General features: G+C 36.4%; 1 protein-coding gene across 1 annotated transcript; it reads left to right on the forward strand.

Annotated features, from left to right (window-relative positions):
- Positions 1-1,558: 1,558 nt before the first annotated feature.
- On the forward strand, positions 1,559-11,585 carry LOC128223873 (zinc finger protein 474-like). The gene is made up of 7 exons (XM_052933317.1): positions 1,559-1,751; positions 3,141-3,339; positions 5,147-5,330; positions 5,554-5,732; positions 7,250-7,398; positions 7,600-7,827; positions 8,581-11,585. Exons 1-7 carry the CDS (start codon positions 1,730-1,732, stop codon positions 8,739-8,741), a joined length of 1,122 nt encoding a protein of 373 aa, XP_052789277.1. The 5' UTR covers positions 1,559-1,729; the 3' UTR covers positions 8,742-11,585.
- Positions 11,586-18,714: the final 7,129 nt, after the last annotated feature.

Consider the following 18,714-nt stretch of genomic DNA (forward strand, 5'->3'; position numbering starts at 1 on the left):
CTACAGCGTAACGTTTCAATATATAAATTTGAAACTATCATGAATTGACATAAGCCCTTGTTATTTTTTGCTAAATTTTATTCATAACTAAAATGCATTCTGAAATATTTTCTGGTATTAGAATACCATATCTTGTCCAGTGGGTGTAGGCCAGGGCAACTGAAAACAAAACTCCTTTTCCGTGGAGACAAAGGATAAAAGATATTTAGTGATACACCTTATAATTCTCAATTTATTTTTATTTTTTAAGTTATGAAAGATTACTTGCACATTAAGCATTCACAAGAGGGACCTGTCCATGTGCAGATCAGATTCCATGTTTTTTTGAGAGCACCTTATTTCCTTTCGGAGGCTGTTCCATACCTGACAGTGACTGGCCTGAAAGTGGAAAGAGTTCTTCCCATATTAAGTTGTTCTAACTGATGGCATATCTACAAAGTTTTCATATCTGAGATTAGAATTACATGTCTTAAAAGCTACAAGGTTTTGAACATATTGAACATATGCTGGAGATATACAGTACACTCATTTGAAAGCAATGCATATTATCCTGTTCAGATGTAATGTTCGAAACTGAACTCCATGAGGATTTTCATTAAGTTGATGTGTAATCATTAAAAGCAGTTTTTTAAGATCTGTATTGAAAGTTTTCTATTTTTTCTGTTGGTCTTGCTACAAAAATGCCAAACAACAGGACATAAGTTTGATTTTGTTTTGGAATTATTTGAAATAAAACGCCAACTCCCGAAACCTTCAATTTGGCGAGAATAATAAGCTTAATATTGATTGTCAAAGATTTGCTTAGTCTTTAAAGGAAATTCACTTGCTTAGCTGCTTTTTTGCACATTTTAGAAATCTGGGCATCTGGGCAGCTTAATTTAACAGACTATCTACGTCAATGCCTAAAAGTTTAACTTACTCTTCACAAACAATAGTGTGATTAAGTATATTGATTGTTTTATTTTTTTAACAGACTGAGCCAACTGAAATTGCTTGAAATTTGTCAGCGTCAGCCTGCATTTGATTAGAAGTAAACCAGTTTATTAAAATGTTACTTTCTTCTTTAAAAGTGGTCTTAACAACATCAGTATTTAAGAATATATAAAGAAAAAAATGATCACAATAATAACAACAACAATCAATATTTTTAATAATGATAAACATTATAATACCATTTTTGTAGTAATACTAACAATATCTTTGACAATACTAATTGTAATATATGAAGTTTTACTAGTATTTATCATTAATTAATAAATCGTAATAAAAAATGAATTTGAATTTGTATTTGAATACAGGTTTTATGATAGACATGATGATATAATAAATGATTTATTATTTAAACTTATTATTTAAATCTCAATGTTCCCCTTAGCGATCTCATTGACTTGTCAAACAAAGATTAATGTCAATCAATAAAAGTATACATGAGTTCAATATATATTCAGCATTTCCATTTGTATAAGAGCAGGTAGTGATAGTTTGGTTAACTCTACTCTAGGAAATCAATATCTGATATTGATTTGGGCATTTCAAATCAACGATTCACTTACTTAACCTCGATGTTCTGCTCATAACATGAATACATTTGTAAATATTCAATTTAAAGTGAGCTTCAGATTGGTTCTACATATCAACTTATATAGGGTGTATAAACTTTCTTCTTAATAGTTTTCTTATAGAGCAACAGGATATTAAAAATATCAGATCAAATAAATATTGATAAGCTATGCTTGGAATGAATGAGTTAGGTGAGTACAAATTTGCTTCTTTAAATATATTGTTAAGTATTGTAAAGGTGTTAGTTCCTGCCTCAGTGTCAAGGGATATTTTTACAGGTAAACAGTCACAGAATGGGGCCATTAGGCTAAAGTTAAATCAGGAGATACTGAGGGGATGAAATTGAGACCAAGAACAGCCGTTGTCGTCAATCATAAAGTTGTGAAGGAGAGTAATGCTGTGCCGCTAGAAAAAACTGAGTACTATACAGGCAGACGGGCTGCTAGAAGTTGCACAATCACCTGCAAAAAGATCAGAAGACTCAGGCAACCAGTCGGCAGCTTCTGCACACTCTTCTGGGGGAAGTCAAAGTAAACAAGCTAACCAGTCAACTCCTCAAAACCAGTCAAAATTGAGTTCTTCATTGGGAGCAAAGTTTGTTTCGTGCTTTATTTGGGGTAGTAAGTTTGGGGAAGCTTCCGTGAGCATACATGAACCTCAGTGTTTGGAAAGTGAAAATTAGAAAATAGTAGGCTACCAAAAGGGCAACGTAGACCAATACCAAAGAAGCCAGAGGTGCTAAAGTTAGCAGATGGGAAATATGATGTGGTGGCTATAAATGAAGCAGCGTGGCAGTGTGCACAAGCTCAATTGATTCCTTGTGACAGTTGCAGAAGAACATTTTCACCTGATCGGATAACTGTCCACCAAAGGTCATGTAAAGGGACTAGCAAAGAAATAGCCAAGGCTGGGCCTAAGCCTGTGGGATGCGGGGCAGCCAATCAGGGCCCCGCTGTTGGCCCTGGGTTCAAGAGGGAAGGCACTTTTACGTCGGATAATTCTCAACCGTCAAAGTCAATAGTACAACCTGGTCCAAGATTTATGCTATGTGGAAGAAAGTTTGGAACAAAATCTATAAGTTTCCACGAACCAAAGTGCCTGAAAAATGGAAGATAGAAAATGATAAACTCCCAAAATCACAACTGCGTTCATTACCAAAAAGCCAGAAGTTGCTGGTGGTAGTGGAGAATATGATGTTGATGCAATAAATGAAGCTGCCTGGCAAAGCACACAGTCTCAGCTAATATCTTGTGGAAACTGTGGAAGGACATTTGTGCCTAATATGTTGTCTGTCCACCAGCGTGCATGTAAGCCCAAGGGCTGGGCTGCAGCCAACAACAATGTTGGCCTCAAACCATCTTGGTATATTGCTGTCTATTTTAAACTGTCTAAACAAAATTTACAGCATTAGTAGAAGGAAGATAACTGGTGCATAATGTAACATAAAAAGATGACTAGCAGAAATGTGTCACATTTAGAGAGGAAATTGAACGTTTTCATAGTTTAAGTATTTAAATGATTTGTTTTCTTAAAAAATATAGCCTTTAAAATAAAAATAAATAAGTCTTACCATTCTACAGGTGGCCTGAAGCAGCCAAAACAGGGAGCAAAGGGTGGACCGCAGACTGTAGTATGCCACATCTGCGGGCGAGAGTTTGGGTCCAAGTCAATTGCAATTCACGAGCCCCAGTGTCTTGAGAAATGGAAGGTGGAGAATTCAAAACTGCCAAAAGGTCAGAGAAGACCACTGCCAAAAAAACCTGACGGAGGAATGTCCAGGTTTGTGGATGGATTCTTGTGTAAAATGTTGAATATTATACGAGAGGTTGTAAAACAAGACGTGTGTATGTAATTGTACATATAGCTACATATACATGTTAAAGTGGCAGTTGAGTTTAATAGCTGTTTGGTAAATTTCACTTTAAACTAGTACTTGTAGGCTCGATGATACTTAAAAAACTTACTTTACATGTGCTGTTGTACTTTACATGTGCTGTTGTACATGTCATTCCATCGTGTACAATGAACACATACCTGGACAATGAAGTGCACTTAAAATAGCCAACGCTTATAATTATGTATAAATAGTGTTTCACAACCTCTCTAATTATTGCCGATTTAAAGCATTGTCAACCTCATGACAAAATTTAAAAAAAAATCATATCAGTTTGACTTTAGTAGCCGAAAAACAATTTATTATGATTTATACATAATCTAAATATTTAGGGCCGGCAGCAAAGCCAAAGTCAACTGAAGGACCAAAATTTAAAATGTTTAAACAAATCAAATTCTGTTTAGTTTGAGGTTCATGAGTTTGCCTGAGTCTTCTGATCTTTTTGCAGGTGATTGTGCAACTTCTAGCACTGAGCATGTTTCTGTAGCTTTTTGCATATATATTAAGAATTAACCAGCATGATTCATATATCAGTTGCAACATGAAAAGCTGTAAGTAGGAGTTGAGCAATCTTCATGAAATAATATTTTATTAGATTTACAATCAAAAAGCTTTTTTCTGGCAAGGTCTTGATACAAAAAGCACATGTTTATAAATCAAATTCGAATCGGAATTGCCCAATGAAGAATGTCTTGCGATTTTGTGTTGATTGCGACTATTTTAAAAAAGATATACCAGTATGCATTTTTGTAACCTGTAAATAAATTCCATCCACTATTTTTCATAACTTTTCTGAATAACTTTTTTTTTTGCCAAGATATCATCAAAAACGCTCAAGACCTTCTTGAATAGGTAGTCTGGGGCATTTTGACATAAAAAAGTCATAATGTTGACAGACTTTTCCATAATAATGTTAATGCTTTTTATCCAAAATCTGATAAAATCTTCTTTTGTAAAATGTGTTTAATTGCTTGCTATCCCAAAACATGTTAACAAGAATATACATTTTACTCCCAAAAAGGTTGTTCCTCTAAACTAAATAAAACATGAACTTTTTAAACGTTTTATTTTTTTACCTTCCCAACCCACTTTTGGATTGTGGCTGGCCTTTAAGGGATATATGTACTGGTACATGTTTATCAAGGATGAATCAATTCTTTTCTAGCTGCATACTGCACCTATCAATATTTTGCTGAACCGGGCGGTTACAGGGTGGTAGGGGGCACAAAGCCACAAATAGTGGATTTTGTCAAACTGCAAAATTTGCTCTATATCTCATCCCTTGAGCAGGGGAATAAGTCAAATACCCAGGTGCAGTATTGATAAATCTTTAAGTAATTTCCTAGTTTTAGTAGTGATTTTAATAGATACATGTAAGTATGTATTTTTGATAAAATCATTAAAAATGACATGTTTCAGATATTAAAAAGTTTTATATCATAATTATGCTTAGAGAGATACTCAAGTTAAGAAAATGACCTTAGTTAGGAAATGACTTAAAGTGTTTAATAAATACACCCCACCCACCCCAGAGTAGTAAAGTGTTAATGGGCATTGAAATCCTTTAAAAAAATCCAGCTTAATAAGGTGGCAGTCTCATCAGGCTTCTCAAAAACAAACACCTGTTGTGAATCACCCACTGCCTCAAGTCTCCATATATAATGAACTATCTGTTTGTTTCCAATTGAACAGAGAGGAGATGAATGACCTTGCCTGGGAGAATGCGAAGGCCCAACTGATCCCATGTGAGAACTGCGGGCGTCGTTTTGCCTCAGACCGCCTGCCCGTCCACCAGCGATCCTGCAAGCCCAAGGGTGGGGCAGGTGGTGGGGGCTCCACTGGTGGGGCAGGGGCTTTTGGGGGAGGTCAATCTAAGGTACTTAGATTAAGATATTTGTAAAGAGTTTCTTGTCTTCTGATTAACACCATTATGAAGCAAAAAATACATTTCAATCTTGACAGAATATAATGATTCTTATAAGCATCTAGCTGTCTTCAAAATTGATAAAGATTGAACTTCACTCTTCCTTAAGATAATACTAATCTTGGTAGGTGCAACACCTAGTATGGGTGTCTTGATTATCATTTCTGACCAACAGGCTCCAGTTTTTAAGAAGCCTCCTTCTATGGTGTGCTACATTTGTGGACGCGAATTCGGCACGAAGTCCATTGCAATTCACGAGCCCCAGTGTCTTGAGAAATGGAAGGCAGAGAACTCAAAACTGCCCAAAGGTCAGAGAAGACCAATGCCAAAAAAACCTGATGGAGGAATATCCAGGTTTGTGGATGGATTCTTGTGTAAAATGTTGAATATTATACGAGAGGTTGTAAAACAAGACGTGGGCATGCAATTGTACATATAGTTACATGTACATGTTAAAGTGGCAGTTGAGTTTAATAGCTGTTTGCTAAATTTCACTTTAAACTTGTACTTGTAGGCTCGATGATACTTGAAAAACTTACTTTCCATGTGCTATTGTACATGTCTTCCAAACGTGTACAATGAACACATACCTGGACAATGAAGTGCACAAGAAATAGCCCACACTTATATGTATAAATAGTGTTTCACAACCCCTCTTATTATTGCCATTTTAAAGCATTGTCAACCTTATAGACATAATTTTAAAACAAATCATATCAGTTTTACTAGAGTAGCCCAAAATGAATGTACCAGTTGATTTGATTTATACATAATCTAATTATTAAGGGCCGGCAGCGATGCTAAAGTCAACTGAAGGACCAAAATTTAAAATGATTAACAATGATTTATCGGAATTGCCCAATGAAGAATGTCTTGCGATTTTGTGTTGATTACGGCTATTTTAAAAAAACAATATACCAGTATGCATTTTTGTAACCTGTAAATAAATTTCATCCATTATTATCATAACTTTTCTGAATAACTTATTTTTGGACAAGATATCATCAAAAACTCTCAAGTCATTGTTGAATAGGTGGTCTGGGGCATTTTGACATAAAAACAAAGTAATAATGTCGACAGACATTTCCGAAATAATGTTAATGTTTTTTATCCGAAATCTGATAAAATCTTCCTTTGGAAAATTTGTTTAACTGCTTACTATCCCAAAACATGCTACCAAGAATATACATTTCACTCCCAAAAAGATATTCCTCTAAACTAAATAAAACATGAACTTTTTAAACGTTTTATTTTTTGACCTTCCCAACCCACTTTTGGATTGTGGCTGGCCTTTAAGGGATAAATGTACTGGTACATGTTTATCTAGGATGAATCAAATTTGTTTAGCTGCATAATGCACCTATCAATGTTTTGCTGAACGGGGCGGTTACAGGGTGGTAGGGGGCACAAAGCCACAAATAGTGGATTTTGTCAAACTGCAAAATTTGCTCTATATCTCATCCCTTGAGCAGGGGAATAAGTCAAATACCCAGGTGCAGTAGTCATAAAACTTTAAGTAATTTCCTAATTTTAGTAGTGATTTTAATAGATACATGTAAGTATGCATTTTTGATAAAATCATTGAAAATGAAATGTTTCAGATATTATAAAGTTATTATATCATATGCTTAGAGAGATAATCAAGTTAAGAAAATGACCTTAGTTAGGAAATAACTTAAAGTGTTAAATAAATACCCCCCACCCACCCCAGAGTAGTAAAGTGTTAAAAGGCATTGAAATCCTTTAAAAAAATCCAGCATAATAAGGTGGCAGTCTCATCAGGCTTCTCAAAAACAAACACCTGTTGTGAATCACCCACTGCCTCAAGTCTCCATATATAAAGAACTATCTGTTTGTTTCAAATTGAACAGAGAGGAGATGAATGACCTTGCCTGGGAGAATGCGAAGGCCCAACTGATCCCATGTGAGAACTGCGGGCGTCGTTTTGCCTCAGACCGCCTGCCCGTCCACCAGCGATCCTGCAAGCCCAAGGGTGGGGCAGGTGGTGGGGGCTCCATTGGTGGGGCAGGGGCTTTTGGGGGAGGTCAATCTAAGGTACTTAGATTAAGATATTTGTAAAAGAGTTTCTTGTCTTCTGATTAACACTATTATGAAGCAAAAAATACATTTCAATCTTGACAGAATATAATGATTCATATAAGCATCTAGCTGTCTTCAAATTGAACTTCGCTCTTCCTTAAGATAATACTAATCTTTGTAGGTGCAACACCTAGTATGGGTGTCTTGATTATCATTTCTGACCAACAGGCTCCAGTTTTTAAGAAGCCTCCTTCTATGGTGTGCTACATTTGTGGACGCGAATTCGGCACAAAGTCCATTGCGATACACGAGCCCCAGTGTCTCGAGAAATGGAAGGTTCAGAATGACAAACTCCCGAAGGGCCAGCGGAGACCGGAACCTAACAAGCCAGAGGTTCGCTCTATTGGAGGTGAGAATAGATATTATTTTTAGCTTTATTGTTTTTCGATGAAAACATTGAGATATTGTCATAGCCTTGGTGTCTATGATGGCTTGCAATTTTTTTTATCTTGGCCATAACTAAAAAAAATGGTAGACATACATGTATTTAAATACACATATATCTGATTAAGTTATTTAAACAATGGTCAACGCTATTTTTTCTCAGGCAACAATTATTAAATCCAGTATTATGGGCCTACCAACACCCAAAATTCTTGATGTAATAACTGTTGCCTTAGAAAAAACTACAGCTTTGACTTTCATTTTACTTAGCCCCGCATTGTTTAAGTAACTTATTCAGATGTTTGTGCATTTAAATATATGTAATCATTTTTTGTACATAAAATTTTGGTGGTTTGTATTTAGCCCACCTCAGCACAAAAGTGCCAAGGTGAGCTATTGTGATCGGTCTATATCCGTCGTCTGGCGTCAACAATTGCTTATAAATGTCATCTTCTCCTAAACCACTTGGACAATCTTAATGAAACTTTATAGAAATTACCTCCCCCCCCCTCCCGCCTACTTTGGGGGTCTTCCCTGCTACTTAAATTAATTTTTACACCCCTGGGTCATATGTACAGCTTTGAGAACAAATATCAAGCTATATCGATTACAAATGTTTAACACTTTTACTCAGGTGAGCGATGTAGGGCCATCATGGCCCTCTTGTTTATTATTGTTAGTGATTATAAGCTACTTATAACATAATTCTTACCTCCAGCAACTGGTAAATATGATGTAGATGCAATGAACGAGGCAGCGTACCAGAGTGCAATGTCAAACCTAGTACCATGCCCGAACTGTGGGCGTACATTCAACCCTGACCGTCTGACTGTACATCAGCGTAGCTGTAAGCCCAAGGTGCCCAAGGAGGATGCCTGAACAATGGATTGACCACATTATGACGGACCATATTTTGCTCATATATATATGTGTGTGTATGTGTGTGTGTGTGTGTGTGTGTGTGTGTGTGTGTGTGTGTGTGTGTGTGTGTGCGTGCGTGTGTGTCAAACAAAGTGAGAGAAGGATGGTTTTTCTTCAGTTGGTATTATTTTATTACAACTTGATAGGTCAATCGTGTCTTAATACTTCACACAGTTGTTCAGAGCCATCACATAATGAGGTTAGATAACTCGATATTATCTTTTATACAAATTATGGCCCCTGATTGACTATGGAACTTAGGTTAAAGTTTTAGGGCAGGTTGGGATATTTATTAATAACTTCTATACCCTTCATTCAATTGACTTAATATTTCACATAATTGTTCAGGACCATCACCCAATGAGGTTACATAACTATATCCTTAATACAAGTTATGGTCCCTGATTGACTTAGATTAAAGTTTTAGGCAAGTAAAAGTTAAGGGCAAGTTAGGATTTTAATAAAAAAAAACTTCTATACCTTTCATTCAATGCATTTAATAAAATTCAAAATTATTTACGACCATCTTACAACAAGAAACATAACTCCATTTTAACCCTAAATACAGATTATGTCCCTTGGATATTTTTTTTTTAAATTTCTTTTGACAGGCACATTTTTACATTGAATCTTAACCAGTCTTTTACCAAGGGGAAACAATGAAGGCTATACTATATGGCCTTTGATTTATTTTTTTTAAATTTCTTTTGAAAGGCATATTTGTATATTCTTTACCACATTTTCATAATGGGAAATGAAGTTATTTGAATGACTTGCGTCATTTTTCGGGTGGTGGGAGGGCAGCATCAAAGTCATGTTTTGAAAAATTTTAGCAAGGTTTGACATAAACAGACCAAACTTGGTAATATTACATTGTTATTGTATTCACTTCTAAGTCAAAGCGGCGAAGTCGAGCAGCGCGCTGTCTTACGACAGCTCTTGTTTAAGGAGTATTAAGTTTTAAAATTGTGGGAAAATACTTTGCTTAATTAACATATGTAATTAAAGCGTTTAATTGTGAAAATTCATTCGTTTGTATATATGATACCGGTAGGCAAATCCATATATAGATGTCTGATGTCCTTTAAATGTTTGTGAATTGTTATGCCCTAAACACAGCCATGTAAGTCATACATGAATATGGTGTTCAAACCAAAATGATTAAGGCCTTCACCAATTGGTAACTTTCTATGATTCTGGCATTTTAGCTCACCTGAGCACGAAGTTCTCAAGGTGAGCTATTGTGATCGCCCTGTGTAGGTTATCGTCCGTCGTCAACAATTTGACTGTTAACACTCTGGAGGGCACAATTTGGGCACAATCTTAATGAAACTTGGTCAGAATGTTACCCTCAATAAAATCTTAGATGAGTTCGATATTGGGTCATCTGGGGTTAAAAATTAGGTCATCAGGTCAAATTGAAGGAAAAGCTTGTTAACACTATAAAGGTCACATTTATGACTGTATCTTCAGGAAACATGGTCAGAATGTTAATATTAATAATCTCTAGGTCGAGTTTGAATCTGGGTCATGTGCGGTCAAAAACTAGGTCACCAGATTAAATCATAGGAAAAGTTTGTTAGCACTCTAGAGGTCACATTTATGACTGTTTCTTCAGGAAACTTAGTCAGAATGTTAATATTAATAATCTCTAGGTCGAATTCGAATCTGGGTCATGTACGGTCAAAAACTAGGTCACCAGGTAATATTGAAGGAAAAGCTAGTATACACTGTAGAGGTCATATTTATGACTGTATCTTTATGAGAGTTGGTCAGAATGTTAATATTAATAATCTTTTAGTCGAATTTAAATCTGGGCCATGTGCGGTCAAAAACTAGGTCACCAGCTCAAATCATAGGAAAAGTTTGTTAGCACTCTAGAGGTCACATTTATGACTGTATGTTCATGAAACTTAGTCAGAATGTATATATGTATTAGCTCTAGGCCATGTTCGAATCTTGGTCATGTGCTTTCAAAAACTAGGTCACCAGGTCAAATTTGTCGTGAAAGTTCATTTGAAGTTTTAACCACAGTTTCAAACATAAATTTGACTCACTTTTATTCAGCCACGATTTATATGTACCCCTTTTTCGAATAATTATTAAAGAGCAAGTTGTTATGTATGGGGGCAGCCATCTTGAATGAACTACTTCCGCTTTGCATTTTGGGAAATCTCCCTAGCAACTGTCAAGATGCTGACATAATATTGTCGATTTTTGAGGTTTCGATTGTAATCTCTCTCTTTTTAACATTTCGATTTTTGTGTCTTTGTGGCAGTCATGTAGATCAGACTTTCCTCTATATAGATTCATACACAAAATTATAGAACCAATTTCTTTCATTATAATACTTTCTGCACTGTTTGAATTGAAGCAGTAGTAAACATTCTATTTTTACGGAAACTCACAACACTTTTTCACCAAATGTACAATTGTTTATGTTCCTTCGGCTCTAGTATATAAGATTGAGCTTGCAGACGATCAAGGACTCTGGCAGCCATTTTCACAGCGACAAGCTGAATTTTCATTTTCAAGTAAATTTTTGTTATATTTATCTAAAATCATAGTAGAAATAAAATATAAGTAAGAATTAAGTATAGAACTCGTTGGTTAAATTCTTTAATCAATTTCAATAGAATTTAAGTGTTACTTTAAGAATATTTTACTTAAAGATTGGGTGAGAATGAGAGAGTGAGAGAATTTCCTATTTAAATTCTGGGAATACAACATTATTAATTATATGAATATTCTTATTCTTGATATTTGTACATAGTTTAACGAATACACCATAGAAGAGTTGTTAGGAATTTAACAAATAAATAGTTAACTTGTAATCCTTTGTTTTATTATTACTTACTTAGGAAAAGTATGAGATTAAGCACATTTTAGCTTCATTTAATATCTTTCCAGAGTCCATTTTATTTAAATGTTTACAATTTTAGGGGTGGTGGGGGTAATAGTGAAGATAGAACTTTCACAAGACTCTGTGAAGTTATTAAATGACCAAGTGTAGCTGTTGAAAGCTAAAAGGAAGCTTTCCAACATCAAGGATTGAAAACATATGTGGCTAATACCCACTCGGTGGTATTCCTAGGTTGCGAGTGGAAAGGTGTACATAATATCGGAACGCTACAATATGCATGTAAAATAATTCAAAATGGCAGATTACTTGGTATCAATATTGGACGTCGGTTGATGTAAAATTGCAGGCAGACAGCTACGTCATCCGAGAGTGGCTAGGGACCGGATGTTGGCTGCACTATTCGTGATATTTTGAAACATTGGTTCGCATGACGATTAAAATGTAAAAGATGTACGAGAATAAATGATAAATATAACTAGTCTTAATAATCTTAAATTTCTTACCTTGTTATTCAGTACCATGCACATTTTCTTTCAAATTACACATTATACATAGAATAGCAGAGCTTATGTAAAAACAAAACAATACATGATATTCAATAAATTCGCCTTTGATTCTATAAGTAATGATTGGAAAAAAAATGCATTCATTTGATATATGTCTGGACAAATGAATATAAATGAAAGCAATGTATATGGGTGAATTAAAAAAATGAAGCCAAGACGTGACATAAATTGTACATCGAATGTCCAAAGTGATTTTTAGTCCATTTTGTATCCAATATATTTAAAAAAAATCCTAAATTTTCAAATGGATAAGTTAACAATAAAAGTAATTTTTTTAACATTTAATTATAATTTTTATAAACTTTTTATTAACTTGATAACAAATTTCATGGAACATATAATCTCAAACAACAAAATGATACTGTATTTTCTATTTAAGTTATATCAAGTACATATTTAACTAACAATATGACCGAACATTGATGACACAATCACCAAAGTCTGCGAAATATACCATTTTTAAACAATGCTGTCCTGTTATTTCATTACAACACTCCAAAAAGTTTGTATAACTTTACAATGTATTGTGGGATATACCTGTATGTCAAAATTAAGGTTATTGAAGAATTTCATCAAGCCTGAAATAAAATTGACTTTGATACAGCTAATTCAATAAATAACACTTTTTTTACTGTGTTTGTACACTCAGGACATTTAAGTTTATTTATAAAAAAAATGACCAACAACATTATGCAACAGTCAATATGTGTCATCAAATCTTAAAAGAATACCAATAAGTATATTTTTCCATAAATTTTCATAAATGCATTTGTATTCAAGAGTTACACTATCAAATAACTCTCTTGCAAGATATGGAAAAAAATAGAAGCAATATTGCAATTTTGATGATAATACGTTTTTTTTCCTTATTTTAAATGATAATTAAGTCATATATAAGTACAGCTAGATTGCTTATTATTTAGTTTACTCAATCTTTCGGTTTGAAATAGTACGAGTAAAATAGTACACACAGGACAACATATAGTTAACAAGATTTCAAGCTTTTTGGTTGACAAGTACCCCTAAGAAATAAAATATTATATCGATTTGCACATTATAAACTGTCTGTTATTCATTAGCAACATTGTTTTAATGAAATCTTTAGATAGTAAAGTCCATTGTATATATAAGTTAATGGAATTCTCAGTAGACATTCAAAATTTTGCTTTAAAAATTTGATATACAATAGTGACATACTAGTAAACACCTCTTAGTATCCAGTTCAGAAAAACAATCATAAAATACTGTCAAAACATTGCTACTGTCATAGGCACCTGTAATTTCTTTCTCACCAGTGGAGACAAATACTTTTTCACTGTTCTGTTGTTTATTTGCTATTTCATGTTTCTTCATCTTTCCTTTTTTAGGATTCCCTCCTTACTTCTTATCAGCTCATCATATTTGTTATAAAGCTTTCTCTTAACTTTTCCCTGTAATTGTTGTTTTCAACCTTTAAAAATTCTTGGCTCATAATTGGGCAATCTGTAGGGTCTGATATTAACCTCAACCTATATTCCCTTATTCTTCTCCTCTCAGACTCTTATGAAACTTTCTTGGTATTACACTCCCCACTCTTACTTAATTCAAAGTTTCTGCTCCTTTATCTATAATTAAAGTGGAATTTTACAATTAGCCTATCCATACATTCACATGAAATCATTATCTGCAAGTGTGCTACTCAAATGTACAGGGTTCCGTTACTTCTTACAACAAAAATAGATCTTAAATATAATAACATTTATAAAAGATAGGTTATGTGTCTGTTTACATTTAATTCTGGTCAATGAAGATATATCATCAAGGGAAAATAAAAAAAATAATTCTTTTATATATAAATGCATTTATTAATCCCCCGATCCCACGCCACAGAGAGGGGAGGGGATTATAGGAACACACTTCGTCTGTCTGTCCGTCTGTCTGTCCGTCCGTCTGGCTGTAACATTCAGTGTCCGCGCTATAACTTACTTATGCATTGCTGGAGTACCATATTACTTGCTACAAATGTTGTCCTCATTGAGACGATGTGCAGTGACCTTGACCCGGGTCCATACCTAAAAGGTCAAGGTCAAACGAGACTTTTAAAGGTCAGGGTACACATGCTCGTGTCCGCGCTATAACTTACTTCTGCATTGATTGATTTCCATATTACTTGGTACAAATGTTTTTCTCCTTCAGACGATGTGCAGTGACCTTGACCCGGGTCCATACCTCAAAGGTCAAGTTCAAACGAAACATTTAAAGGTCAGAGTACACATGCTCGTGTCCACGGTATAGTTAACTTACGCATTGATGGATTAACATATTACTTGGTACAAATGTTGTCCTCAGTAAGAGGATGTGCAGTGACCTTGACCTGGGTCCATACCTCAAAGGTCAAGGTCACACGAGACATTTAAAGGTCAGGGTACACATGCTGTGTCCGCGCTTTAAATTACTTATGCATTGTTGGATTACCATATCACTTGGTATTTTTTTACGTAAATCAAATACTGTTTTGTTGTTGTTTTTCAATCCGAATTATATCAAAAGATAATACAACTCCAAATAGAATGTAATGATGTTGGTTAGAAAATCAATACACGTGTTAAATAATTATTATTTAATAAATGAATAAATAAGTGAATAATATATCTACGGAGTTAAGACAAATTCAAAATAAGTATTCCAACAATAGCTCATAATCTACACCACAAGCTGACCTGACGCCTGTTGCAATACAGATAGTAAGGCTTATGGTGCAGTCACACTTCAACGTAAAGAGGTAACTTCTGCCAACGCATGTTAAGTTTCACCAACACGCTGGTGTTCTTTTACATAAGTTAAGGGTATGTTTATGGTATAAGTTGTATGTACGTTAAATCACGCTTGTATAAGGTGCCATACGTTATACGCAATGGTCGATATATGTAATATGTGTGCATGCACAAAACTTTTTAGCGTATGCCGACGTCCTCTTCATAAGTAAGGCATACTCTAGACATACGTTAAGTATATTAGAGGTAGGCTATTCATACGTCGAGATATGTTGGCATGAAGGTGTTGTACCGTACAGTAAACTTATTGATCACCACATATGGGTAACTGCTAACCCATAACTAACGCGTATTTGACGTATCTGCAACGCATATTGACGTATTCGGAGTACCTCACCATCACTTCTCCACCCGTCATCAGAGAAGGCTTCGACAAGAATACCAACTAATTGTTCTTTAACATCAGTCGGCTTTGTGCCAATAGGACGAGGTGGAGAAGAAGTCAGACGGCGGATGGTCTGGTCCTAAGGTTGGCGGGAAGAGGTGGCGGCAACTGGTAAAGCAATTGAGCCAACAAAAGAGTTACGGAAACCATCACCGGGATGAGGAGGAGGAGAGAGGGTGGTGACTGCGAACGGCCGGTATGGGGCACAACTGGGAAATCGTGAGCAGGTGAATCGGCGACTTTGGACGATGATGGTGTTGATGGGTTCTGCTTGACCTCAGCCTCTGGCAGGCTTCTTGTTTGCTGTATTGGTGCCATGTTGATGTTGATAGCTCGCTGACTACTGTATGAATTATGTTAATGCGGTACTGTAGATATGCGCCTTATGTATTCTGAAGATACTCATGCGTGCGTTGGGCAAAGGTCGAGAACGCTCGTCATACGATGTGATACGCTGTCGTAAGTTATATATACAAGTAAGCGATACCTACAGGTTAGACATGCGATATGTATACGTTTAAAACGTTATGTTAATGGAATCGCCCAATTTATTAATGCTGTTGAAATTGTCGATGGTTTTTTGGTTGTATGCCGACGTGTTGACATGATTTGATGTATTTACATACGCTACTGTAAAGTTTCAATTTAACGCCAAAGTATGACTGTACATGTACCAATAAGAGCGTCTTTATCCATGCGTTTGCGTAAATTGCGTTTGAAAAAGATATCCAAAATCATTTGCCTTAACTGTCTTGTAATCAGCATACTATGCTTATGCATTTGTGTAAAACTACAGAACAAGCTCAGTGCCTCTGTGCATGTTAAAAAGTGTTACGTCCTTGTAACGGCGATATTGATTGAGAAACAGCACTTTGTTACGTGTAAAAACTGCGAAAACCTGAACAAATCGGACTCCAGTGCATGTGAGAAGGTGTTTCACTGTTCTAGCACCCTTGTTACGTTCATGTTAAAGCTGTCGCGATTTGTAAATCGTTGTTGCACCTTGTTACGAGCTACAACTTTGAAACCCTCTACAAATCATGATTCATGGTGTTACACCTCCACAAATCATGTTACATGGTGTTACACGATCGTAAGACCCTTGTTACGTTTATGTTATGTGTTACAGTATCGAAGCGATTTTGTTAAACCTTTTTATAACAACTATGAAACGGAGGGCCTCTACAAATCGGAATCCTATGCATGTTAAACATTGCTTACAAAAACGTCGCGATTTCGTACAATTTTGTTACACTTGGCTACTGTAGTTACGGCCTTACGCTTGGCTACTATTGTGATGTGTAACACTTGTTACGGTCCTACGCCTGGCTACTGTTGTGATGTGTTACACTTGTTACGGCCCTACGCCTGGCTACTGTTGTTATGTGTCTCACATGTTACAGCCTTACGCCATGCTACCGTTGTGATGTGTCTCACATGTTACGGCCTTAGGCCTGGCTACCGTTGTGATGTGCAACACTTGTTACGGCCTTACGCCTGGCTACCGTTGTGATGTGCAACACTTGTTACGGCCTTACGCCTGGCTACCGTTGTTATGTATATCACCTGTTACGGCCTTACGCCTTGCTACTGCTGTGATGTGTATCACCTGTTACGGCCTTACACCTTGCTACTGTTGTGATGTGTTACACCTGTTACGGCATTACGCCTTGCTACTGCTGTTATGTTTTACGGCCTTACGCCTTGCTACTGCTGTTATGTGTAACACTTGTTACGGCCTTACGCCTTGCTACTGCTGTTATGTGTAACACTTGCTACGGCCTTACGCCTGGCTACTGTTGGGATGTGTAACACTTGTTACGGCCTTACGCATTGCTACTGCTGTTATGTGTAACACCTGTTACGGCATTACGCCTTGCTACTGCTGTTATGTGTAGCACTTGTTACGGCCTTACGCCTGGCCACTGTCGGGATGTGTAACACTTGTTACGCCCTTACGCATTGCAACTGCTGTGATGTGTAACACTTGTTACAGCCTTACGCCTGGCTACTGTTGTGATGTGTTACACCTGTTACGGCCTTACGCCTTGCTACTGCTGTTATGTGTAACACTTGTTAAGGCCTTACGCCTGGCCACTGTTGTGATGTGTAACACTTGTTACGGCCTTACGCCTGGCTACTGTTGTGGTGTGTAACACTTGTTACGGCCTTACGCCTGGCTACTGTTGTGATGTGTAACACTTGTTACGGCCTTACGCATGGCCACTGTTGTGATGTGTAACACATGTTACGGCCCTACGCCTTGCAACTGCTGTGATGTGTAACACTTGTTACGGCCCTACGCCTGACTACTGTTGGGATGTGTATCACTTGTTACGGCCCTACGCCTGACTACTGTTGTGATGTGTAACACTTGTTACGGCCTTACGCCTTGCTACTGTTGTGATGTGTAACACTTGTTACGGCCCTACGCCTGGCTACTGTTGTGATGTGTAACACTTGTTACGGCCTTACGCCTGGCTACTTTTGTGATGTGTAACACTTGTTACGGCCTTACGCCTGGCTACTTGTGTGCTTGTGTGATGTGGACCACTTGTTACGGCCCTACGCCTTGCTACTGTTGTGATGTGTAACACTTGTTACGGCTTTACGCCTGGCTACTTGTGTGATGTGTAACACTTGTTACGGCCCTACGCCTTGCTACTGTTGTGATGTGTAACACTTGTTATATCTTCTCGTAGATATTCATTAACAGAATGAAGCACGGGCTATTCCAGGATTTGATTTAAGAGTGGGTGCACTTTGGTGGTGCACCTAGCCTGCGCCCAAGCACCTAAGACGAAACATTTCGGCAGTAAACGTCGTATGGATGGTTCGGGGACAACGTCCAAAACGTTTAGCTAATTTTAATCTAAGACCGAGCATTTTGATGTAATTAATGCATATAAGTATCTATCATGTGTTTCCGGTACGGATAGAAAAATCCGACCCTCGGGCACGTGCGTAAGCCGGTAACGAGGCTTGTCAAGTTACCGGCCACGCAACGTGCCCGAGGGCATAATTTTTCGATCCGGACCGGATAAACATGATTGATATTTTTTCTTGTATATCTAAATTTATCATTTTGTCGGGAAAATGACGTAGAAAACGAACTTATTTTTGTACAATTACACCAAAAAGCGAGTGCGACGTTGTTTACTGACGTCATAGAGCGTAGTAATTTTAAATAACTAAAAATAGCGTTTTTAAAGCTGCACTCTCACAGATATACCATTTTTACAATTTTTTTTATTTTTTTGTCTTGGAAAAAGCTAATTTTTGCATAAATATCTGCAAACCAATG

This window comes from Mya arenaria, chromosome 2 (genome assembly GCF_026914265.1).
Source record: "Mya arenaria isolate MELC-2E11 chromosome 2, ASM2691426v1".
Classification (NCBI taxonomy): Eukaryota; Metazoa; Mollusca; class Bivalvia; order Myida; family Myidae; genus Mya; species Mya arenaria.